The following is a 26,025-nucleotide window of genomic DNA, read 5'->3' on the forward strand; positions in this document are numbered from 1 at the left end:
AGAGACAAGTGAAGTTTTGTTAACTTGTCTGGGTTACTTAGATTCTGTTTAGCACATAAACCATGGAATCATCTTTAGCTTTTCTCTCTCTTTCAGTCCCTATAATTATTATAATTATATAATATAGAATTAATAATAATTATCATTATTTAGCCTTAAGTCACTGAGTCTTATAGATTTTTATTCTGAAATGTCTCCCAAATATGACTCGTTTTTCCTATTCCTGCTCTTACAAACCTACTTCTTATCCTTATCTCTTGATGCCTAACCTCCTAGCTGGTCTCCTTGCCTCCTCCTACCCTAATCCATCCTCCATGTCACTGTCAGTTTAAATTTCCTGAAACACCACTTTCTTCATATCATTTTCCTTCTAAAAAACCTTCGATGACTTTCCACTGCCTGTCACAAAGACAGCTAGGTGGAGTAGTGGATAGACTCCTAGACCTAGAATCTAGCCTCAGATACTAGCTTTGGCACCTGGGAAACTCATTTAACCTCTAGGTGCCTCAAATTTCCTCATCTGTAAAATGGAGATAATAATAACACCTACCTGTCAGGATCAAATGAGGTGGTATTTGTAAAGTGCTTTGCAAAGGTTAAAGGACTATATAAATTCTGGCTATTATTATTACTACAGCTACAGCCATAGCTACAGCTGCTGCTGCTGCTACCACCACCACCACCACTACCACTAGTAATAAAATCCAAATCCTTTACCTTGGTATTCAAGGACATTCCATAATAAAGACCCCAGTCTGCCTTTCCATTCTCATTTCCTATTGCTCAGAAAAATGAATCTGTACAACCAGGTGGGTCTACTCATTGCCTCCTAATACATATTGTTTAGTCCCCCCATCTTGACTTTGCTCATACTGTATTTCCTACTCAGAGTTAGGGATAAATGACTGTGCTAAAAGAGATTTAAACCATTAAGTTTGGGATGTGAAAAGGGGGAAATAAATCCCATAAAACTCTGAAGTGCCAGTTTTTCAGCCAATATAGGCAATTAAAATTAATGGAGATAATATGACCCATTCTCCACAGAATATGTTGTGATTTTTATCCATTTTGTCTATCCTTTTAGTAAAACGCTATCTTTTTTGCCTTCTGAACAGCCTTTGTGTTTTGTTCCATGCAATCTCTTGTCTCCCCACCCAAAAAGGCCCCTGTCCTCTAGCAGAATTTAGAGTAGTAGACTTTTTTTTTTTTTGAGTAGTAGACTTTTATACCACTCCATGGTCAGATTCTTCTGAAGCTCTTGAAGACACAAGAATTGTCTCTGTCCTTGATAAAGTAGACTAAGAAGGAAGTTGTTTTGTTTTGAAAATTAGATTACATTGGGTTCAATTGTCTCTTATTCAGCTTTCTTGTTCCTGGGCCCACAGACTATGTGATTATTGCCATTACCCAATTAAAACTCTAAGATTCTTCCTGCTGTGTAGTGACAAGACTGACAGTGTATGAATTGCAGCTGATACAGGGCGTCCTTAAGCAGGCTTTTACAGTGCCATAGTCGATTTTTTTAAACATCTCATTAAGTGTTGTCAAAGCTTGCACTTGAATGTTGTGGTACTTGCATGTTCACCATTCAAAAACAACATTCCATTTCCTGTCCAGAGCTTTTAAAGTCATTTTCCTGTATTACTGGCCTTTCCCTCTGGCTTTGAAGTCTACCCAGTCTACCCAGTTCCTGTTTTTCCCCCTCAGACTCATTGGGTTCCCTCTCTTTTCACAATACTCATTCTTCTAAATGTGAATGATGGGACATCGCAGGCATCAGAATAAAGCTCTCCTATGAATTTCTTATTAGGGAAAATGATGTTATAGCAGCTCCGATGGACCCACCAGGTTCTAAGCAGTAGCAGTCCATCGATCAGACCCCAGGAGGGGAGGTTGTGAGCAGTAAGCAGTTCACACCCTATAGCCCTAGTTTTGAAGCACTTAGCACTTAGTAGTTGAAGTCATTCTTAATCACAAATTTCCTTCATCAAGGCCCAATCCTAAAATCCCTTTAGCATGTTACTGAGTTGTCACTAGAATTCATCCAAATCTCAGTCACATACAAACTTTCATCCTCCAAATAATTGCCCTAAAGCACTCCATTATGATGAATGGATTAATGACAAAATCACTAGTCTCGTCTTACTTTTAATGGCCACACGTTGTGCTCATCCTTCCATTCCATTTGTGGTGGCTCAATTTCTTCAGAACAATGATCCAATGGCTGTCCATCCTCTTTATGCACACAGGGTGATAAAGACTACTGGAATGCATCAGGGTTTGTCTTTTGGGCCCATTTCTCAATGCAAGTATATTTTATTTCCTATGTGGTTTTTTTAAAAAGGAAGAAAAGGAAATCTATTTTACTTCATCCAGACCCATAGTGAAATGACAAGCCCTTTTGCACTACCTCCATGACTTGGCATATTGCCATTAAATGGAGAAGTCGTTTTCTCATTCTCTATAGAATTTAGAAATATAGACGTGTCACTCTACCTGAAATCCTCTAGTACTTTGCAGCTTAAGATTGGCAAGCTAACTTTAGCTTCTATGACATTCCTAACACCCTCAGATCTGATGGTTTGGGTGTCTCATATCGCCCCAGCCTTAATAAGGCTGAGTATCTTTGAAGTTACAGTTACAGTAGAATTCCTTTATATTCAGTTTTCTGTCTCATTCTTAACGATGCAAAATTGTCACAGTTTCTGGGAAAAATTGGATGGGCGATAAATCCTTGAAGAGTATATTTTAAATAAGAGAAATCTGGTGTAGTGAACTACCCTGAAGCTTTATTACTTGATTTGGAGGCTTGTTTTTATTAAATTGACTATTCATGCATGTCTTTCTATCTGTGTTACAGCTGTAGATTGATTTGAGCAATAATATTCCCAGCCACTACTGTAGAATTAGGGAACTAAATAGATGAATGGAATGATGAAGTCATCCATTGTTATGAAAGGTTGAGCTGGTTTAGATACCATCTTAGATTTCAAAATATTGGTGATTATGGGAATAACCTTGCAATTTTGGACAACTTTTGTTGCTCATCATGCTACATTTCAATGATGGTTTTTCACAGTCTCATTCAGCATCTGGAAGTTCAGTCCTCCTTTCCAAAGAAATAAGAACTTAGCTTTCTTTGTGAAAAGCTGGAACATTTGAAGTTCTTAATTTTGAACAGAAATCACCAGCAATCTCTTACATTTATCCCTATACAAGCACTCCATTATGAATGGATTAACGGCAAAATCACCAGTTTCCTCATCTGTAGAATGAAGGGGCTGGACTTAAGGTCCTTTCTAGCTCTAAGTAGATGATCCTGTAGTAGCTATTTCTCTATTCCAAAGCATAAAAAGAGTTGGCTTAACTATCCACACAGGATAAACCAAGTACAGTAGATGAGGAATGCCTATTATCCAAACTCTGATGTGCAATTGAATGAATAACATATAATCCTCATTCTTCAGTGCATTTATCTTGGACAGATACCATATGTGAACACTGAACTGAGCTCCGAATCCAATAGGAGGAGAGTGGGCTGGATTGGCTTTGGGGAATGGCATCATTCATTTAATGACCCCATGCTTCTTGCTAACAGAACAGAGGCCTGTCTTGTTTATGCAGTATTCTTCTGGTGATGCTATTGAGCTTCAAGTCATTGAATACAGTTGAGGATCACAGGAAGAGTAGTGCAGAAGCACATAGTATGCATAATCAGGCTACAATATATTATAAAAAAGGGAATTTCACATGAAAAGTGATTTAAAAGTTGCCATTACATGAATGTTTGTTTGTTTTGTGGGGCAATGAGGGTTAAGTGACTTGCCCAAAATCACACAGCTAGGAAGTGTCAAGTGTCTGAGGCCGAATTTGAACTCAGGTCCTCCTGAATCCAGGGCCAGTGCTTTATCCACTGTACCATCTAGCTACTCCCAGAATGTTTGTATTTTAATGAATATGAAAAGCCTTTAAGAAAATATTGACTTGGCGGATTTCAGAGAAACCTGGAAGGACTTACATGAACTGATACTGAGTGAGATGAGCAGAACTAGGAGAACATTGTACACAGTATCAACAGCATTATGTGTTGATCAACTGTGATAGGATTGATTCTTCTCAGCAATACAATGTTCCAAGATAGTTGCAAAGGACTCATGATAGAAAATGCTCTCCAAATCCAGAAAAAAAACCCTGTGGAATCTAGATGCAGATTGAACCATACTATTTCTGTTGTTTTTCTTTTTTGAGGTTTTTCCTTTTTGCTCTGATTCTTCTTTCACAGCATGACTAATGCAGAAATATGTTTAATGTGATTGTCCATATATAACCTATATCTGGGGAGGGGGGAGGGAGGGGAGGGAGGGAGAAAATTTTGAAACTAGAAATCTTATCAAAACAAATGTTGAAGGGGCAGCTAGATGGCACAGTGGATAGAGCACCGGCCCTGGATTCAGGAGTACCTGAGTTCAAATCCGGCCTCAGACACTTAACACTTACTAGCTGTGTGACCCTGGGCAAGTCACTTAACCCCAATTGCCTTACTAAAAAACAAAAAAACAAAAACAAAAAAAAAAAAACAAATGTTGAGACTATCTCTACATGTAGCTGGAAAATAATAAAATACTTTTATGAAAAAATTAAATTAAAAGAAAAAAATGTTGCACTTATGTTAAAAACAATTACAAAGCATAGGAATAAATAGACCTTTCCTTAATTTGATAAACAATATCTATTTAAGCCCTTCTTTCTCTTGATTGCCTGCCCCCTGGAAATTATTTTGTAGGTTTGTAAGTATTTTGCATTTGACTTGTTATGTACATATTATTTTCCTCCAATAGAATATAAGGTTCTTGAGAGCAAGAAAAGTTTTGTTTTTGTTTTTGTCTTTGTATTCCTAGCATCTTGCACAGTGGCTGGCCCATAGTAGGCATTTTATAAATTCTTCTGGAATTGTTAAATTGAATTAAATTTAACCAAAAGTTAGCATTATATTTGTAATGGAGAAACATTAGAAATATTTCCAATAAGACAAGGGAGAAAGCAAAATATCCATTATCACTGCTGCAATTTGACATAATTCTGATATACAGTGACACTGGCCTCTTCTCTCTTCCATCTGCTAACTGTGCATTTTCACTGGCTGTTCTTCATATCTAGAATTCTCTCCCTCCTCATCTTTGTCTCCTAGCTTCCCTGACTTTCTTTAGATCTCAGCTAAAATCCTACTTTCTACAAGAAGCCTTTCCTACTCCCTCTTAATAGGAGTACCTTCTTTCTAAGATTATCTCCAATTTATCCTGTCTATAGCTTGTTTTTGCATAAGTATTTGCATATTGTCTCTCCCATTAGACTACGAGCTCCTCAAGACTAGTTTTTGGTTTTTTACTTTCTTTGTAATTCCAGTGCTTAGCATCACGTCTAGTATATAATAGGACTTCTAGAAATTGTACTTAATCAATAAAACAAAAAATGGAAAGAACAAACATAGATGAAGAGGAGACAAAAGCATCTCTACTTGCAGATGATATAATAGAGGATCAATGTAAACATTAATTGAAAAAATGAGCAGTGTAACAAGATATAAGATAAACTCACAGAAACCATAATCCTATGTGTTAAAAACAAAATTTAGCAGGACGGGAGTAGGTAGAAAGAAGAAATTCAAAAAGAAATTTCATTCAAAATTAGTGCACAATCTAGATAATATCTGGAAATCAACCTACCAAGACAGACTCAGGACTTATATTAACATCACTATAAAATTCTTTTCACTTATTTAAATGAAGGCAAATGATAGAAGAGATAATTGTTAGACTGCAGTAAAATAACAACAATAATGATAATGATTTAGTGCCAAGCCAACAAAAGTACCAATTAATATCTTTATAGAATTAGACAAAAATATTAATAAAATTTCTTTATTAAAAAGCAATTTGGAACTATATCCAAAAAGTTGCTAAGCTGGGTATTACCCTTTGACTCAGTGATACCCCTGTTAGACATTTATCCCAAAGAGATCAGAGGAAGGAAAAAAAAGACCTATAAGTATAAAAAATTTCATAGTAGCTCTTTTCATAGTAACAAAAACCTAGAAACTAAGGGGCTTCCTATCTATTGGGCAATGGCTAAACAAATTTTGTTATATGAATGTAATGTAATATTATTCCACCATAAGAAATAATGATATTTAGAAGAAACTGGGAAGACCTATGTGAACTAATACACAGTGAAATGAGTAGAACCAGAAGATTTATATTTATTCAATTTATTTAATGACAACATCTTATTTTAATTTAATTTTATTTATTCAATGACAATAATTTATTTTTCATTTTTTCAATTTATTCAATGACAACACCATTTTAAAGAAAAACCTCTCTTCTTAGAGTAAGCCAGATCCTTAACATTATTTTAACCTAGATTTTAATTACTTTTTTGATGTTAGCATGAAAAAAATATGGTAGGAGTTTACAATGTGTAATAAAAATTCTAATGAAAATACTGAGTTCTCTGAAAATATATTTTGGTTTTGCCTCTTGCCAAATGTCAGAGAGTTCTACACTCATAAGAAACAAATGCTCCCATTCTGTTAATCATTACTGGACTCAATTAACTTTACTTACAAAATAAAAAATGACACAGGGTCAGAATCTCATCCTTTTGCTGGCCATGAAAATTTTATCTTTGGGCATCTTAGGATACAAATTACATCAACAATCCTCATGTGGTACAAAAACCATTGAAAGCTTTATGATTTCTAGAGTCAGCCTGAATTTTCTGATAGATGCTGATGCATGGAAGAGAAGTTAGTGTCTACATCAAGCCCAGTCTTGAAGATGAAAAATGAAACCCAATATCTTTGTCACATCAAACATCTAGATATGGGAGTTGAAAAAATTCCCATGTATATTTTCATCCAAATGCTTGGCATAATATAGGTTGCCATTATGCTGAATGGCTGGTATAATTGCAAGTCATGGAGCACTACAGCCTCCAAAGAATTAAATATGAGGCTCTCTCAAAGGACAATGGAAAGATGCATGGTGGATGTGAACAGGCTGCAACACATAAAAATTCAGGAACTGTGAATAAGAATTGGAGTAGAATATGGCATCAAAAAGAAATGTACAATAGAAAAAGGTGAACTGGTCTCATGATAAGAGTGAAGAGTGACTACTGGACAGTCCAGGTGCACCCCTAGTGTTCTCAAAATGTCAGAAGAAAGCAAGTCAGGTCCTCAGAACAATGGGTATATTCTCTGTGACTAACTTATGAGATCATAAGTGGAGTTGCACAGAACGGGTAGGCATAGATGGGTTGCAATCTACATTGTTGAAGGGAACATCAACATCAGGAAGATCACAGACTCCACTGGAGGACTTAGTTGGACATAATGGAGCTGAAGCTAAGAGAGTTCAAGTACCTGACTTGAAACATGTTTGTCCAGGCTGATCGTTTGGAGGTTTCAATCATATCATAATTTACTCCCACAGTTTTGCATAGATACTTGCTTAGAGGGGCATAAATGGAATTCGGCTCACTAATCTCTACTTTTTGAGGTGCAAAAGGAACCATATTTAGAGAGCAGTCACGTATCTCAGTTCCTTTCTCTTTAAATGGTTAGTTTTTTATTGTTATTTAAAAAAATTTTTTTTTTGGTGAGGTAATTGGGGTTAAGTGACTTGCCCAGGGTCACACAGCTACTAAGTGTCAAGTGCCTGAGGCCAGATTTGAACTCAGGTAAAAAAGTTTAAAATGCATGAAATGTGAGGCCTGCATTATTAGTTCTAACTTGTTGTCTTAGCAATAATTTGAAAATTATATATATATATATATGTGTGTGTGTGTGTGTGTGTGTGTGTGATATTCATATACATATATACACACATACATATAGATATGTATAACTAGAAGAAAAAGTCCTTCCCTTGAACCACTGCCTCCCAAAGAAAAAGAAATATTTGGCCTTTTATCTTTTAGATCAATAATAGCCAGACAGCAAGAGCCATATGCTTTCCCCCAGAGCTCGCCTCTAACCTGTTGTTCTTCACTCAGTGCTATTCCGTTCTCCAACTTCTGGCAACATCCACCTGTTTTTTCAGCATTTTGAAAAATCTTCCAACTGCAAAAGCCCCGGAGTTCTCAATTCTATCATTTCACTATTTGCAGCTGCTTCCTATGGCAGCAATCAGTGGAAAGCAAGAACTAACATTGAAAGATCTGTTTCACAATAAGTTGAAGCTTGGAACTTCACAAGCATCTTTCCTACCTTCAGTCTGTTGGGAAGGGTGGTTAGGGAGTGGGGTTGGAGAGGGCAGTATAAACTCAACTCTGAAACCCCTAGTTAATTTTATAATATGGAAAGCAAAACTGCTAAATGTTAAGTCAATAGTGTAGGTGTGACTAAATGCCATTTAAAACAGTCCCCCTTAGTGTGCTCATTAACAATTTCCCTCAGCCATCAACCTCACTCTGACTAAATTACAGTAAATTTCCACTTTGTGGTCTCCCCACATACTCATTTTCTTTTACCAAAAAGCATTTGAGTTCCTTGTTAACTCTACCCTCTATATGCCATCTTTGGTAACATTTGATTCTCGTTCCAAATAATAAAGAACTAGCACATCACTTTTCTCCTTAATAAGAGCTTTGACCTCCCAGGTCAGTGTAGAGTGCTTAGAAAGGACCACCACAACTCCAGCAAGGGCAGGACACTCAGTCATGGGCTGAGTACAGCATCAGCATCAGCATCAGCAGCATAGACAAAGCTGGATGGGACCCTATGCTGTCTAGTCTAATCCCTTCATTTTATAGATGCAGGGACTGAAAGAATTTAGTGACTTGACCAAAGTGAGACAGGTAGGAGGTAGCAGGGCTGGCATTTGAGACCAGGTCTTCTGGGTGACCCCAACTCCATCTCTTCTCCATATCTAGACCAGTCTGCCTCCATAGAAGTTACTTTTCCTGTTCCATTACTACCCTAACTATTGTTTTATTCAATACTCTCCAGCCTCTAATAGCATTCTTTATATTGGAGTATTGCTATTCTTTTAATTCAGCCTCAGATTTATTGGAGGAAATGAAAGATTGTTTTTTTCTTTAACTGACAAATTGGCTATATATGGTATATTAAGACTTGTTGGCTGATTGCTGGCAAGAACCTTAAGTGCCATCTAATCCAACCCCATCATTTTGTAGATGAGACAAACCAAGGCCTCGGTGAAGTGATTTGCCTAAGATCACATAGGTAGTAAATGGTGGAATTTGAACCCTGGTCTTCTGACTCCAAAGCCAGCATTTTAAAACTACATTTATGATTTCAATTCCAAAGGATACATTTTGCTCTTTTTTTCCATCTTCTCTAATTTCCATTAATTCTATCCTTCTATACCCATTCTCTGTGTAGCAGGTCTTAATAAAGTACATCTGCCTTTTTCACACCCCTGAAATCATAACTGTTCTTAGCTCCAGAAACATGTCTCCTTCCTGACTGGGCTTCCTTTGGCTGATCTTGGCTGGCTGTTGTGCATCCCACACCACAAGGGTGAGTGTTTTCCATGGCAATGGTGGACAGCCATTTCCTCAACACTTGCACTTGTTCCCATTCCAGCACTGAATGTGAAACAGCTCTCTGTGTATGGGCCCCCACCTACTGCACCAACCGGACATGCCAAAACCTTCCTGGAAATTCCCAGGATTTGGAACTCACTTTATAATTATTTTGGTGATTCCTGTTCCAAATTGCCTTTTAAAGTAGCTGATGTGGTTGAATTCCTGGAGGGTAGGTTGTATCCCCCAAAGGGGCTACCATTGTCAGCACTGAGGATATACAGGAATGGCTTAGCTCTGTTTCTTAACTTTCTCATCAATGACTCGCTTGGACGAAAGGATAATAATCTGCCTCATTGTCCGTGGTATGATATAGATGTGTCAGGGGGTAGCACTTTGGAATACAGGATTCAAATATTAAAATTCAAAGTCATCTTATTTAAACACATTAATCCAATCAGAGATGTAACACTCTAGAATTCATTTGGGGAACCATAAATAAGAGGGTATATGTTAGAACAGAGGGCATATTCTAGAAGCATTTTTAGCTTTAGCCTTCACACCAAAACCAGAATATGAAATTTGGACAAGGCTGAAAAGAGAGCTACTTACCAAAAATGATGAAAGCACTAGAAGATAAGATTTACAAGGTAAGGTTAAAGCCTGGAAGAGAAACCTGAGGGATTGTTTAATTGCAGTCTATGGTGGGGGTGGAAGGGGTTCACAGGGGAACATGACCAGCAGTTTTCCATCTTTACTTAGGTGCCAAGAGGATAAAATAAGCTTTCATTGAAGAAAGAAGGATTTTGGTTGGATGTTAGGCTAGATTTGTTTCAGGTATATTTTGGAATGGGCTTCTGTGAAAGTTTGTGGAATCCTTAAGGTCTGTGTGGGCTTCTTCCTGGATGGGGGGCAAGATGGCCAACTCTGTTGGAGAGTGATAGAGTGAGAAAAAGAGGAGGAAGAGGAGGGAAGGAAGGAAGGAGAGAGACAGAACAAGGGAAAGGGGAAAGGGACAGTGGAAAGAGAAAGGGGAAAGGAGAAGGGGAAAGGAGAGAGAGAGCAAGAGAGCACAGTGCTAGTAGTACTATAGGAATCCCTGCAATGGACAAAGAATGATGCCCAGGAGGAGAATAGAAATGACTGCCCTGAGTGATCAGAGATGAGAGAGGGTTTGGAAGAGATGACAGGAGAGCCATAAGAAGAGCAGCACTGACTTTATGTGCTATCCTAGTCTAGAGATCAGTTAAACAGCTGTTCCAGTAGTCCACATGTTAGGAGATAAGGGCCTTGACTAGGAAAGGAAAATTGGGACCAGAGAGAAATGAATGGATGCAAGTGACATTCTAATAGAAGAAGAGACAGGATCATGGAGTTAACTGGATGAGGAGAGAGAGAGAGAGAGAGAGAGAGAGATAGAGAGAGAGAGAGAGAGAGAGAGAGAGAGAGAGAGAGAGAGAGAGAGAGAGAGGGAGAGGGAGAGGGAGAGGGAGAGGGAGAGGGAGGGGAGGGGGAGGGGGAGAGAGAGGGAGGGAGGGAGAGGGAGAGGGAGGGGGGAATAGCTAGCAGTTTTCTGGTGTGAGTGGTGCTGGCACCTTTCTGTTGGTTTCTCTCTGTACAAAGTGGTTATGGGCAGTGGTGTATTCTCTATCCTAGATGTAACCCATTATGTTTTCTCTGAAAGCACATGTGCTCTTATTTTCCTTTCCCCTTTCCTAGCTATGACAGCATTACAGCTTGCTCAATATGATGATTTACTGTGTCCAACTGTCCTTAATTTCTTCAGCCAAACAGAATTAGCTATCCATTGCTACCTTGTTCTTAGCTGATGCTTAGCTCTCTGTGCAAGGTTGGACTTGGTTTGTTTCATTTACCCATTTTTTAGAGCTTGAGAAATTTGACTGAATCTTTGGGAACTATCTGCTACCTAGAAAGTTACCTGAAAGTCACTGACTTTGTGTGTTGTTGAGTTAAAAAAACACACCATCAAAATGATCACTTCTAGAAAGTATTACTGTTATGGAGGTGCTTTTCATTTAAGCATCTGCAGCTTGTGCCAGATAATCACTTGGCAACATGGAAGTTTTTAATAGGAGTTTGCCACTTACCAGCACCATAAGGATTAGGACTTGGATTATGTTCTTTTGAAAAAAAATTCCCCTGTATAATTGCCCTATGTCACTGTAGGAGACATTCAGAATAACACTCTATGATGCTGCTTCTCGGAAACTCGAGGACAACAATATTTCTCCTTCTGATATAATTTGTATGTGCCTAGGGTTGGCTCTAGGCAAGATGATGAGGTAGACGTTGGCATTCCCCCAGCCTCCCCTCTCTATGTCCCTTTCCCCCATTCAGTATGCCTCCACCCCTCCCCCAGGCATGCAGTGCCTTTGTATGCCTTTCTCTTCTCCTAGAATCAAAACCAGCTCCAGGAAAGTATCTAATCACCTAATTCACATAGAAATGACTGATAAAGCTTACAGTGTTACTATTTCCAGAAGGATTTGAGTTTTTAATAGCTAAGGCCTTAGCCAAAGGAATGGATTTCTAACTGTGGCATTTCAAGGATCAGCTAATGGGTAGTACATTGGGGGGGGGCAGAGGGAGGAGGCACTTCTCAGAGACCACACCCGGTTCCATTCATTATCCACACCTGTAGTCACCTGTAATTCCCAGGGAGCACTTGTGCTGCTTTCCACCCACTTCTACTACTCTACAAGTACAATAAGCCACAGGGCCCGATTACCTGATTACCTTCTGAAGCAAGTAAAAGACTGCAGGATTGCACAGCACTTTAAGATTCAGTTCACCTTTGTTAGTTACGTTGAGACCAATCCCGAATGCTTCCTTTTGGAAGTGAAATTGCATTCCGATGCCAGAAACGATAGGGAAGAAAGGTAAAAACAAGAATAGAAGCTGTCACTAGGTTGATTAGAAATGATTAAACTTGGATAAGATTTTATTACTTGGTTATATCTGTGATCTAATCAATGTGAGCATTCCCTCCATGGGTTCACACTACAGCCCCATTTTGTATTCTTTAAGGTTTGCAAAGCATTTTCTATATGTTATTTCATTTGATCTTCACAACGACCCTGGGAGGGAGGTACTAGTATTCCTTCTGGATGAGAGAGGTTAATTGATTTGCCCAGGATCCCACTTGTAAGGGCAAACTTCACCGCAGGGTCTCCAGACTTCAGGTCCAACACTCTTTTCACTAGGATGCCTAGTAGCCTCCCCCTTGCATTCTTATCCTTTTCAACCCTCGTCCACATTCTTCCATAGATCCTCTACGGAGGGCTCCCCCAACATGCTGGAGACCCTGCTGGGTCTTTTTACATAATGTTGACTCCAATGCTTCCCTCAGGCCTGTCCAACTGTATCCCTTACTCCCTGCACGTGACTCTCTATTTTGGTGCCCAAATCTTCTTCCAGATGTGTCAGGCCTACTTTTGAGGCTCTGAATAATAATTGAAGAGCATTGATCAGATTCTCCTTTTTTTAATAAAATTCACATTGTTATTTCCTACATTTAGCAGCAGTTACCCTTTAAATGAGTGATTTTGTGATAAACTACCATATCATGAAGAAATAAAGAAATAAAGAGGGTACACATAAAATTTAGGAATCTTATAATGAAGTTTATTATAGGATATTCTTTGTAGTAAATAGAGGTCTCAGGACAGGTCTCCGAGATAAGAGGAGCTGCTCTTCAGGTCTGTGTCTTAAATCATCTCTACCAGCTAGCAGAGAGTGCAGAGTTTTCTGGTCTCAGATGGGAGGGGGTGCAGAAAGGACAAGAATGGAGGTAAAAGGCAGTAGTGATCCACAGGGCCGGGTTGGGAGACGTGGATGTTAATCTCCAGGGGGTCTACGAGAGGACTTCATCATTAGATGGAGGTGCCAGGTAAGAACTTTTCTTAGAGATGTTTCAATTTTCTCGTTCCCAGGGATTCTAGAGTGGTGATTAGCTGATTGGGATGGTGAGAGTGTGATCAAAGAGCTCTTCCTTCTTATATGTGTTTAAGATACAAAATCCTTGTTTTTTCCTATAAGAGCTCCTTCCCTTAGCCTGAGTTGAGCACTATTCTAATTTTAGAAATCAGAAGCAAGTTTACTAACAATCTATGGATACAAAGTAAAACAGTAGAATTGCACAAGTAAGTGGAAGACAAAGTATCCTAAGGAATTTTTGTTGTCTCAAACTAGAGGGACCAAAACTAAGGATGGCCTTGAGACTTGATCCTTAAGTGAGAACAATTTATGTATGTGTTAAGGAATTCTAGCTTTCCCCTCAGATTCTACATAGGAATGTTGACCCAGGTATCCTGTGGTCTTGGGGGGAAGGAGGGAACTTCCTAGGGTCAGAGATTCAGAGTTGAAACATGACTTAGAGGCCACTGAGTCCAACTCCCCATTTTACAAATGAGGGTTCTGATGTTAGAGAGAAAAAGACCATCGACTAATATAGCTATATATGCATTTATAGGGGAGCTAGGTGGTGCTAGGTGAATAGAATACTGGGATTGGTATCAGGAAGACTCATCTTCCTGAGTTCAAATTTGGCCTAAGACACTTACTAGCTGTGTGACCCTGGGTAAGCCACTTCACCTTGTTTGCCTCAGTTTTCTCATCTGTAAAATGAGCTGGAGAAGGAGATGGCAAACCATGCCAGTATCTTTGCCAAGAAAACCCCAAATGGGGTCATGAAGAGTCAGACATGGCTGAAGCAACTCAACAACAACAAAAACAACATGCTTTTATTTGCTCTTTAACAAACAATATCTATTTACCTTCTCAGCAGAAGGTTGGCTCATGTACTACCAAAATGCTAAACAACAATATTGTTATGTATGCTTTTTTGGTATCCACTTTCCTGTTCCTTTAATGATGAACTTAAGTCATCCACAAACATGAACATTCCAACATCCAAAGAACAAAGGGCTGTCTATGAAACTGAACTAGTATGTAGTTTGTTTTTTTAAAGCGCATATTAAAATCAATACTGTGGCAACAAAAATTCTCTGCTTGTTTACCCCTGCTGAACTTCTCTCCTGTGGAGTCTTTAGGTATTTTATTGCAGCTCTCTTCTCTCTTTCCTTCTTTTGCATCGCTATCACTGTCAACTATATTTTCTAAATTGGGCTACTCCTGTTTTGATTTGGTTTTGTTTTGGTTTTCTCGAACCCATTTACTTGTGCAAAGTCTTTTGATATAATTTAGATAGTAAATTTCTGCATTTCTTGCTGTCGATCATTTATTCTTACACACTAGTTGGAAGGTGTTACACGTTGATATTTTCAACAAATCGGCTTAAAACCCACAGAAAATCTACATGTAGAAGATCTTTAAATAGGTTAGGAAGTTCTGTTTCCAATTTTTTAGAATGTGCAAATGTGAGTTTTTATGGGTAACAAATTGAAGTCATTTTCAGCAACAAAAATCTAATTTTTCAATACTTTGCTAATTGTGATGGCTTCTATTCTCATTAGCTAATATTTCGAGGCACTGTGCTTTAGTGTGAAGTTCATTGTTCGTGATAGTGGAGCTAAATCCATGTTTCAAATAATCTTGATCATTTTGGATGGGGGGGGTGGTGACTTCTTGTCATACCCGATTAGATCTTCATTGTTTTTGATCTCATAATGTGGCTGTCAGAGAATTTAGACTAGGCTATATTTTGGCTCTGCCAATGCTTTGTTCACTTGTACTTACATTATTCGTATTATCTTTAGTCCACTGTTTCTTTGCAGGAATCTTTTTTTTAAGCCAGACATCCATTTTATTTGAGTTAGTCTAGTTAAAAATAGATAATACACCCCATACATCTACTTAGCTGGACACAGGTAAGCCCCAATGCATTACAATATGTTGAAAGTGAATAAACAACCAATTTGAAGGCACTTTTCCCATCCCTCCCAAGCCCTCCAACTTGTGGAGCTCCCTCTTCCCTCACGCTTCCTTATGCAGCATGTGACCAACGTGACCATTGTTAAGGGTTAAAATTCTAGCTAGTCTGTCTAAAATATCTAATGAGTGGTCGCCAATAAATTATAAGCTTTAGCAAGAGTTAGGCTTTTAAGCATTTATTAAGGAGAATAAGAATTTGGTAAAGAGAGAGAGAAAGGCCTAGATTCCTATCTATTAAAGGGAGAGCGCATTTCTAGCTCCCTTCTCCGCCAGAGTCCCCAGGAAAGAGCGCGCGAGACTGAGCGCCAGTCTCTTCCTTCCTCCTCCCACTAGCCCGCGTCACTTCCTGACTCCTGGTCTTGCCCTCAAAGACCTTCGCTTCATGGGCAGAACTCTTCTACAGTAAGTATCCAGCAGGTGGCGTTATTCCAATCGTTACACCATCTGACATATAGACTGAGTAAGTGAGGGGCCAGTCTTAAGCTATATATTAAACATTAATAAAACTTCATTTCTTTAGATAAAAATATAAACCTTGCTAATATTTTTCCTCCATCCCCAATGACTTCTACTACTACACACACACTCCCTTTGGGTCCACTAGTCTAGACCACAAAATTTGACTGAATTTCTCTCTCCTCCCCTCTCCTCTTCTCTCCTCCTGAAGTAGGGTACCTTTTAGCCTCTTGGGTCCCCTGCCCCTCCTTGGAAAAGAGTTTCGAAGATGACAGTCTTTCCACTCTTCCACTGCACTATGTTGTAATAAGAAAGAGGCTGGAATCCCCACAACTTGGGTTTGAATTCTGACTTTGGGGCTCAGAGCTATGTGGTTATTAATGTCATTTACCTGGTCTGAACTTGTTTGTTCATCTGGCAAATGGGGATAATACCTCAAGTACTTAACTCACAAGTTGTGTGAGGTTCAAGTGTGATATTATGTGTAAAATGCTTCGCAAACTTTAAAGACTTTCCTAAATGTCAGTTTTTATTTGGGGACTGGGTGAACCGAAGGTTTCTGTAAACAGAAATGATCTGGGCACAGAACAGTAGCTACCGGAGTCACTCATTTAAAGCTTCTCCTCACATTGGCTTCTGTCTGAGCAGACAAATGTCAGAGCAGGCTGCCCACACAGGCTACCAATAACAGGGAGAGGAGCTGGAGGAGGAATCAGCTTTCCCTGGCATGCCTGGGGAAAACATGGCCCCCAGTGTTGAGGGGAGAATCAAGTCAAATGTGTGACATTTCTTTCTACAGCTATTATTGTCATAAGCTCTTCTGAGCCTTCCACTCTCTATGGCTAATGAAGACCATATACTTGTGAAAAAAGAACTAACTGTCAAGTGGAGCAAAGAATTGATGATTTATTTCGTTTCAAGAGTCAGAACATAACTTGAGAAGCCTATAACTCACATCTTAATAGAAACACAGGGGACTGCCTCTCTTGGCAGTTAATATGTCTGTAAGACCTCAAAGGGGTTAAAGCAAATACATGTCTCATTTGGTAAAATATGTCCTTCCTGGTCTCATAGCAAATTCAGTTTTGTAGGATGTGTGAAGAGTAGAAAAATATACCTGCCTCTCATTTGGATTTTTTTCTCCTGAAACAATTGGCTACATATTATTAATGATGACAAATGTTACATTAGCATTCCCATGGTGATCTTTCTTATATGAATAAAACCTTTTCTTTTTAATTTAAAGGATATCATTAGGCATATATTCTACAGAAATTACAGGGAAAGCACCTCCTGGTCCCTTATTCTGAATGAATTGCCTAAGTTACATGCTCTGTATTGTATTTAGGTTCTGAAAAATGTTATGCTCTCAGCAGAGGGTATACAAGTATAAATAATGTTAGATAAAATTTCCAGAAGGGAAAATACATTCCCAGTTTTGTACTCTTTGAAACAGATGAAAGAAAAAAAATTATATTTATATACCATTTAATCACTTTTACAGGACTTCTGCAATGATATTAGCAAATTTAAGAAAAATATGCATTTATATATCTACTTTGTAATAGGATGTGAAATGGTGAATAAAAGCTTAATTTTTTAAATGATTTACCTTAATGCAATAAACATTTTGCTTACCATTATAGTTTGGTTGGATATTTCCTTTATCAAATAATAATACATTATATTTTTACTTCAAAATGGTGACAGCCTAAGAGATAATAATTATTGAGTAGGAAGCTTTGGGCAGAAAATTATAATGTCTGGGGATAAGCACTTGTCTCTTTTTTATCACTTGTAAATGTACCCAGACTGGTAAAAGACAGAAAATTCCAATTCCCCTTCCAAACTTATGTAGACAACATCAGGCTACCAAATGTGAGGTACCTGCCTTCATTCTATTGACTTTGGAAAGAAATTAAAATCTAATTTCAAAATGGAAAACTATAGGAGAGAGAAATATTGATAAAGAATTCTAGAATAAGACGTACTAATGGTAATAATATCACCTTGCATTTGTAAAACATTTAACACCTTTAAAGGCATGTTTATCTCTATTGTTTCCAAACAAAGATTATGCAGCAGATGCTGACCATCTCTACTGAGGATAAACCAAGCCAAGAAGAAGTTGGTTTAAGCCATAAACAGTAGCTAGAAACCTTTATTTTTAGTTGAATAGGGCCTATCAATTATTCAGGGACTGATTAGCTGGCCTGTCCTTTCCCTAAAGTCCTTTCTCTGCTTGTTAACATTTCTACCTTAGTGTGTTTGGGGAGAGGAAATAAAATGGAAATTCAAGTCAGTTGTAGTTTCTGCTTGTTAGCAGCTCTGGTGAAAGGTCTAGTTGAGGAAGAAAAGAACATTATTTTGAATAAAAGTCTTACCTTTTTCCCATTTTCCAGTCATTCTCATATTCCCATCTTCTACGAAAAAGAACTCTGAAATACCTTTATCTGATTATAAAGTCCTGCCATTCCTTCTCTCCCTGTGCCTGATTCTGCCTAAGCCTCTACTTCATTATCACTGTGACCTCCAGTCCATCTGTCCCTCATTACCATCCCAGGCTATCACCCTGCTCTGACTACATCATCTGCCTTTCCAAACATCATACTCTTAGTGAACAGTATCCTCCATAGTTTCCTTTCTACTCTCAAATCCCTTAACCACTTGTCTTGCCAAACCCCAGTACTGGATCACTCCCACTATCAGCCTACTCTACTCCCGCTTGTGCAACTGAAAAGAACTAGGGGAAGTCACACAACTGTGCTGACTGGATCTGCTACAAATTTATGTTGTCTAATCCCAACTGGACCCTTAATTCAAGCAAGGCAATCCCTTTATTGCTGTCTAATTGATTCTCCCTCCCACTCTCTCCAATGGCTATTATAACCACTTTCTTCTCTCCTCAAGCCTCCCCTTTTGGCTAAAGTCAGAATTGACTGAAAACAGTCATTCATCCTCATCTGACAAACCTTCTTCCTCATCTCCCAACTCTTTGAGCTCATACCCATACATTTCTGCTATTACTTCAGGTTCTAATGCAGAGGCAGTCACTCTCACCCATGCCAAATCCTCTACATGTACCCTTGATCCCATCTCCTCCAGAAAGATTGCCCCCATTATCAGCCCTGCCTATAATCTTCATTTCCTTCCTACCTACTGATTCTTTCCCTGGTACCTACAAACATGTCAAATTCTCTTTTATCCTTAAAAAAACCTCTTCAATTGATCTCTTCATCTCTGCTCTCCTCCTCTATCTAATTTCTATTTCTCAGTCCACCTCTTATACATACTTGGTGCCTTGACCTCTTCTCCCCTTATTCTCTTGTTAAACCCCCATAATCTGGATTCCAGCTTTATCACCCATCTGAACCTACCTTCTTCAAAGTTACAAATGATCTCTTAATTGAAAAATCCAATAAGTTCTTCTCAGTCCTCAGATTTTTTTGTCTTGTCTGCAGCATTTGATACAGTTGATTTCCTTTTTCTCCCTGATGCTCTATCCTCCTCTAGGTTTTTGTGACACTGATCTCTCCTCATTTACCTCTGACCTGTCAGACTGATTCTTCTCAGTCTTCTTTACTGGTTCATGATCCATGTCACAATCACTAAATGTGAGTGTCCCCTAAGTTTCTGTATTGGACCCTTTATACTGCCTCCCTTGGTAATTTCATCAGTTCTCATAGATGGATTCCATTTATTATCTCTACCCAGATGACTCCTAGATTTCTATATCCATCCTGAACCCTTTTCCTGAGTTCTAGACTTTTATCACAAAATACTTATTAGACATACAAAGTGTTTGTTCCAGAGGCATCTCAAGCTCAACATATCTGAAATGGAACTCATTTTCTTTCCCAACCAAACTCATTTCTCTTTCCTATTATTGTTGAGGGCTATACTCTTATCTTGGTCAATCAGGCTTCCAAGCTCAGGACAAGCCTCAATTCCTCTTATATGATTAATTGGCTGATCTTATCATTTCTATCTTCATAGCACCTCTCACATACATCCCTTCTTCTCCACTCATACAACCATCACCCTAGTTTTCATCTGGACTATTGCAGTAGGCTCCTATTTCATCTCCCTTTGTTGTTTTCCAGTTGTTTAAATCATGTCCAACTCTCTGTGACCCCATTGGGGGTTTTCTTGGCACAGATGCCGGAATGGTTGGCCATTTCCTTCTCCAGCTCATTTTACAGATGAGGAAACTGAGGCAAACAGGGTGAAGTGACTTACCTAGGGTCACATAGCCATTAAGTATCTGAGGCCAGATTTGAATTCAAGTCTTCCTGGCTTGAGGTCCAGTGCTCTATTCACTGCTCCACCTAGCTGCCCTATTTCATTTCCTTACTGAAAGCCTTTCCCTATTCCAATCTATATTTCACACGGTCACCAAAGTGATTTTCCTGAAGCATGAATTGGACCATGTCATGCCTCTATTCAGTAAACTCTAGTGGCTTCCTATGACTTATAGGATCAAATATAAATTTCTCTGCTTGGCATTTAAATTTTTTTTACAACCCGACTCCTCTATACCATTCCAGTTTTCATGTAGTACTTAGCACAGTGTCTGATACATAGCACGTGGTTAATAAATGTTTAATGATTGATATGTTTCCCCTCCATGAATTCTGGGATCTAGCCCTAGTGGTCTACTCCCCCTTCTGCACCCATATTTTGTGCCTTTCCATTGGCTGTCCTAACTCTGCCCTGCATCCCCCTAAGCCTGGAATAAATTCCCTCCTCACCTCCCCCTTCTGTAATCTCTGGTTTCCTTTGAACTCAAGTCACATGCTGCCTTCTATGTGAAATCTTTCCTGGTGCTTCTTATTGCTAGTATACTTCTTCCTCAAATTACCTTACTTTATATCTATCTGTCTAGATCTATCTCTGTATCTATACATGTTGTCTATCCTGTTAGAATGTAAGATTCTTAAGAGACAGGACTACTTCACTTTCATCTTTTTATTCCCACATATTGGCACAGTGCATTACAACTATTAAATGCTTCATAAATGGTTGTATTCTTGTTGATTAAGAGAAGGTTTAATCTCTTATAATTTACCACTCGTTGATGCTATTGCTTAAAATAAAACTTGGTGATTACTTTAGGATTTAAATTGCTCATGTTTTCCCCTACCCTGTCATTGCAGATATTCTGAAGTTGGCTGTATTGTTTTCATAATATTTATCTATTACATCACTTTTTAAAAATGTATTTGTTATAATCAGCTAAGATCTAATTTCTCGCACTTCTACCACAACCATTCCCACCCCATTCAGAACACAAGATAAACAAAACCCTTTACAAACATATATAGTCAATAAAAACAAATTTCCACATTGTGTCTAAAAAAATTGTCTCATTTTGAATTCTGAATTCTTTACCTCTGTGAGGAGGTGGGTAACATGTTTCATCATTAGTCCTCTGGAATCCTGGTTGGTCATTATGCTGATAGGAGTTCAGCACAATAGGATTCTGTCACATCTACAGACCATAACTTATTGATCCATCTACCCAATTTATGGGCACCCCTCAAATTATTAATCTTTGCCACCTCAAAGAAAGCTATAAATATTTTTATATCATTAGAGTTTATTTTTTTTAGGAACAATCCCTCCCTTAAACCTACTCTCCCTCTAGTTTACATTCCCTCCTTCTCCCCTTTCCCTCCTATTTCCCTGTTGAATGAAATATATTTCTGTACTCATCTGTATGTATGTATATATGTGTATTCTTCCTTCTTTTGACCAATGTCAGCTGCTCTGTTCTTCCCCATCCTTGTTTGTATGGATATCTACTTATGCATCCTGATTATGTGAGATAAATTTTCCTGACTTTCCTTTTCCTTCCTCCCACCCCCAATGTATTTCTCTTCCCCTTTCTTTCCATTCTTAAGATCATTAAGACATAACAGAACCGGATTTGAACTCAGGTACTCCTGACTCCAGGGCTGGTGCTCTATCCACTGTACCATCTAGCTGCCCCTGTGTTTACCTTTTTATGCTTTTCTTCACCCCTGGGTTTGAACTTCAGAATTTCTATGAATTTCTGGTCTTTTCATCTGGAATGCTTTAAAGGCCTCAATTTCATTAAAGAACCACTTTCCCCTGTAGCATTATACTATTGTTTGCTGATTAAGTTATTCTTGGTTATAAGCCCATATCCTTTGACTTCTGGAATATATTCCAAACTCCCTCCTGGATTCAGGAGGACCTGACTTCAAATCTGGCCTCAGACACTTGAAACTTACTAGCTGTGTGACCCTGGGCAAGTCACTTAACCCTCGTTGCCCCACCAAAAAAAAAAAGATGATTGAAGTGTCTAGGACTGTTTTTCAGTCATGGTATCTAGATAGTCCAATGATTCTCATTTTTTCCTTCATTTTCTATTTTCCAGATCATTTCTTTATCATGAAATATCTCACAATTTATTCTATTTTTAGGCTTTTTAACTTTGTTTTAATATTCCTTGTTGCCTGATTGAGTCATTGCCTTCTATTCAGTTCATTCTAATTTTCAGAAAGTTTGTTTCTTAGACAAGGTTTTGAACCTCTTATGCCAAGCTATTAATTTCTTTCCAATTCTTTCTTCCATAGCTCTCATTTTTTTTCCTCAAGCACTCTCATCCCATTTATGAAAACACATTAAAACTTTTTTTAAGTCTTACTTCATCTTTTCCAGGAATTCTAGTTGAGTTTTATGCCCAAGCAGTGTTTTTCTTGTGGTTTTGCTTGTAGATGTATAGAGTCATTCTCTTCTTCTGTGTTTGTGTCTTGAGAATCCCTGTTACCATGATAGCTCATTTTTCCAGGGTTCTTTTTATGTTTGCCCATTCTCCCAGTCTGCTTCCTGACTTCAGACTTGATGTTATGGCTAGGATCTGCCACGCTTCTGGAAGGAATATCTGAGCTAGTCCTGTTGCTGCTTTCTTGGAGTATTGAGTGTTATATTATTCCAGGATCTCAGGGACAAACAGGGACCCCACAAGCTTTTCATGTTCCCAAAGTGGTTTGATCCAGAACAAAGTATGAGTGCTGCCCCCTCTACCCTGGTCTGAGCTTTGCAAGTTGCTGACCTGGGTATAAGACTTTGCAAGAATTCAGCCACTGTCAACCAGCTGAAAAGGTCTGTTGGATCAGAGTGGCATAATATCTAGGTTCACCTTTGGTCTGGAATTCCTATCTTGAGTGTTCCTTTGTAGGCAATGGTGTATATGCTAGAACTAAAACCCTGCTCTGACCTGGGATCTGAGTCACAGCACTGCTGCTGCTACCTTCTGAACTTCCTCTTTTCTCTATATACAGCTCCAGGTCCCCTTACCCATCAGTTCCATACCCTTAGGCAAGTCTTTCTTAGCTCATCCTGGATCTGTGACCCAGAACCTAGGTAGTGAGTGATAAAGCTGACAGTTAGAACTATTATGCATCTCCAGTAGTACCCTAGACTCCCTCTTGCTCTGGTACAGGTCTGAGCACTGAAGTATTCTGGAAATAGTATGCCCTGTGCCCAGTGTCCACAGGCCTCCTGTTTCCTATGGCTTTTTCTGGATTTTCCCCATCAGGATTTGGTCTGGTGCATTTTCTAGATCTGTTCAGAGGAATTTGTGGAAGGGAGCTGACTGCACTACTTCCTATCACTCCATCATCTTTAGTTACATTACTTTTGAAAAAAAATCATGCCTAATTTACTACCTTTAATAGGTCAGGGACTTTGGAGTCAGGGATTGCCTAAATAATAGATGGAGTAGGCTGTAACTGCCTGTGTGGCATGATTAGAAATGCCAGCTATTTCTGCTCCAAAATATCATCCCCACTACTTGATAATTTACCCTTTTAGCTCTCTGTCTTTTGGTTTCATAGGCTTGGAATGAATACCCATGGGAAGGGTGATATCATAAAGTGTTAAGACTAAGAGTTAATATTTTACTATCAGGTAACATCTTAGTAGGTATCGACAAGAATGGGATAGGCACCCTTAAGTGCTTAGCAGGATAAGGAGGAGGGGAAAAAATTTTGTTAAGGGAGGCACTGAAAATTGAAATTAAGGTGAAAAGAAAGGGAAAAAACTGACAGTGGTAGCATATCTCTTAGGTTATCTTGGCTGTTTAGGGCCAAAGCTAAAATCCATTGAATTGTTTGGAGATAACACAAGACAATGATTCCAATACAATGAGTCCTGGATTCAGAGTCAAAGAGCCTGATTAAAACCCTAGTTCTAGGGGCAGCTAGGTGGTGAAGTGGATAAAGCACCAGCCCTGGATTCAAATCCGGTCTCAGACACTTGACACTTACTTAGCTGTGTGACCCTGGGCAAGTCACTTAACCCTCATTGCCTCACCAAAAAAACAAAACAAAAACAAAATCCTAGTTCTATTTCTACCTGTGTAATACTGGACAAGTCAATTTCTTCTCTGGGCCTCAGTTTCCTCATCCGTAAAATGAGGATTGGACCAGGTGGCCTCTGAGGTCCCTTACTGCTCCAATTCTATGATCTGTGATTCTGTGAAAGTATCAGAGAATATATCAACATGTTTAACCCTCTGTTTTCTCTCTCCCCACCCCACCTTCTTTGATTTCAGAACCATGAATTGGAAACTGAAAATCTGAGATCTCTTGCTCACAGGCTGAATGTGGCCGCCAAAAGTCTGCAGGGCTTTCTAGCTGGAAGAAGGAGGAGCGGCCTCTCTGGAGTTAGACAACTGCCGAATAACTGTCTCACTGCTATCGTTGACCTGATTGGCGTTGCCAAGAAATTACTGGCTTGGCTCGACAGGTAATTCTAAGCTTGTGATCCTGAAAGTCCTGGAGTAGTTCTGGCTGACTGACTTTTTGTCTTTCCCACTTTATATTATGGTTTGGAAATGTGTCAGTTCTTTGACATTTTATAACCTCTGATGTCTTCCATTCAATTTTATTTTTGCAGTGCCTCTTCCCATTAGGCTCAGATAGCCCCAGGATGAAGGGGCACACTGCAGCATGGGTGAGCTGCCTCATTAAACAAGGTAGATGGAATGGAAGAGACCAGGGTTTGATTCGCAGCTCTGCCATGAGCCTTTTGACCTTAGGAAAGTCATTTCCCTCATTTATCTTATCTCTAAAATGAGAATAATGTCTCTAAGGCCATTTCTAACTCTCACATTCCATGATTCCATTTTAAAATTGAAATCTATAAGAAGACATATTGAGAAGGATACCAAAAAAAAAGTTATGTGTTCCACAAATTCATTTACTTTAGTTTTGATTTAAATAGTTAGTTCTAGTGGAACATGTAAGGAAAGGTTAGACTTATTGTAGCTTTCAAGGAATGTATTTTTGCATAAAGCACAATAGAAAAAGATCCAAGGAGGTAAATATCTAAAACAGAGGACCTTTGATTGAACTAGAAATATGGTCAACTTTTGATTATTCAGGATTGGTTCCAGTCATGCTTTACATAGGCCTCTTATTTGTCCTTCTTCTAAATAGGTAGGTAAAGAGAGAAAACTCTATATATTACTTCTGTATCATACATTGATCATACAACAATACTGAACTCTTCAGATTAATCTCAACCATTCATAGTGACCAAAATATCACAGCTACTTCTATGCACACAGATTATATCTGTGACTTGGGCTGACCGCGATTCAGTCTGTTATCTACTTTATTCTAAGTAACCGGGGAGAGCCTTTAGAAACCAGTCTCCTGAATTCTGGTCCTGTTCTGTGTTTAGGGATGATATGAAGATGTCCATTTTTCAGCTACCAAATTAGATTTGACTCCAGTCAGTTCTGACTGAAAGGCTCCAGTCAACTCTCAATTATGTGCACTAAGAGAACACTAGTGTGGATAATATGCCTGGGGCTTCCCTCCTAGCTATAGCAAAGCTCCAGAGACAGATAGATCAAACAGTGGGAGATACAGGAGTGCCATGGTGCATTTGGGAAGAACATAAAGCTAGGTCATATGTTTTCTTTTGCTCCTTTTTTAGTCTAGTTCCTCCTCCCTCCCATTTTGTAGATAAGGAAACTGAGACCTGCTTTCTAACAGGCCACTTTTCATTTACTGACTTCTCAATCAATTCTTGATTGACCAAAAAAATTAAAAAATGAATCCATGAGGA

The 26,025-nt window shown here is 38.8% G+C and overlaps 1 protein-coding gene across 1 annotated transcript in view; it reads left to right on the plus strand.

Annotated features, from left to right (window-relative positions):
* The window catches only part of LOC122733284 (connector enhancer of kinase suppressor of ras 2-like), a 565,211-nt gene that overhangs the window by 197,758 nt on the left and 341,428 nt on the right, over positions 1-26,025 (plus strand). The window contains exon 3 of the mRNA XM_043973567.1: positions 24,503-24,696. Coding sequence (XP_043829502.1) covers positions 24,503-24,696 — 194 coding nt within the window. The remainder of the gene's footprint in view (positions 1-24,502; positions 24,697-26,025) is intronic.

This window comes from Dromiciops gliroides, chromosome X (genome assembly GCF_019393635.1).
Source record: "Dromiciops gliroides isolate mDroGli1 chromosome X, mDroGli1.pri, whole genome shotgun sequence".
In the NCBI taxonomy this organism is placed as follows: domain Eukaryota; kingdom Metazoa; phylum Chordata; class Mammalia; order Microbiotheria; family Microbiotheriidae; genus Dromiciops; species Dromiciops gliroides.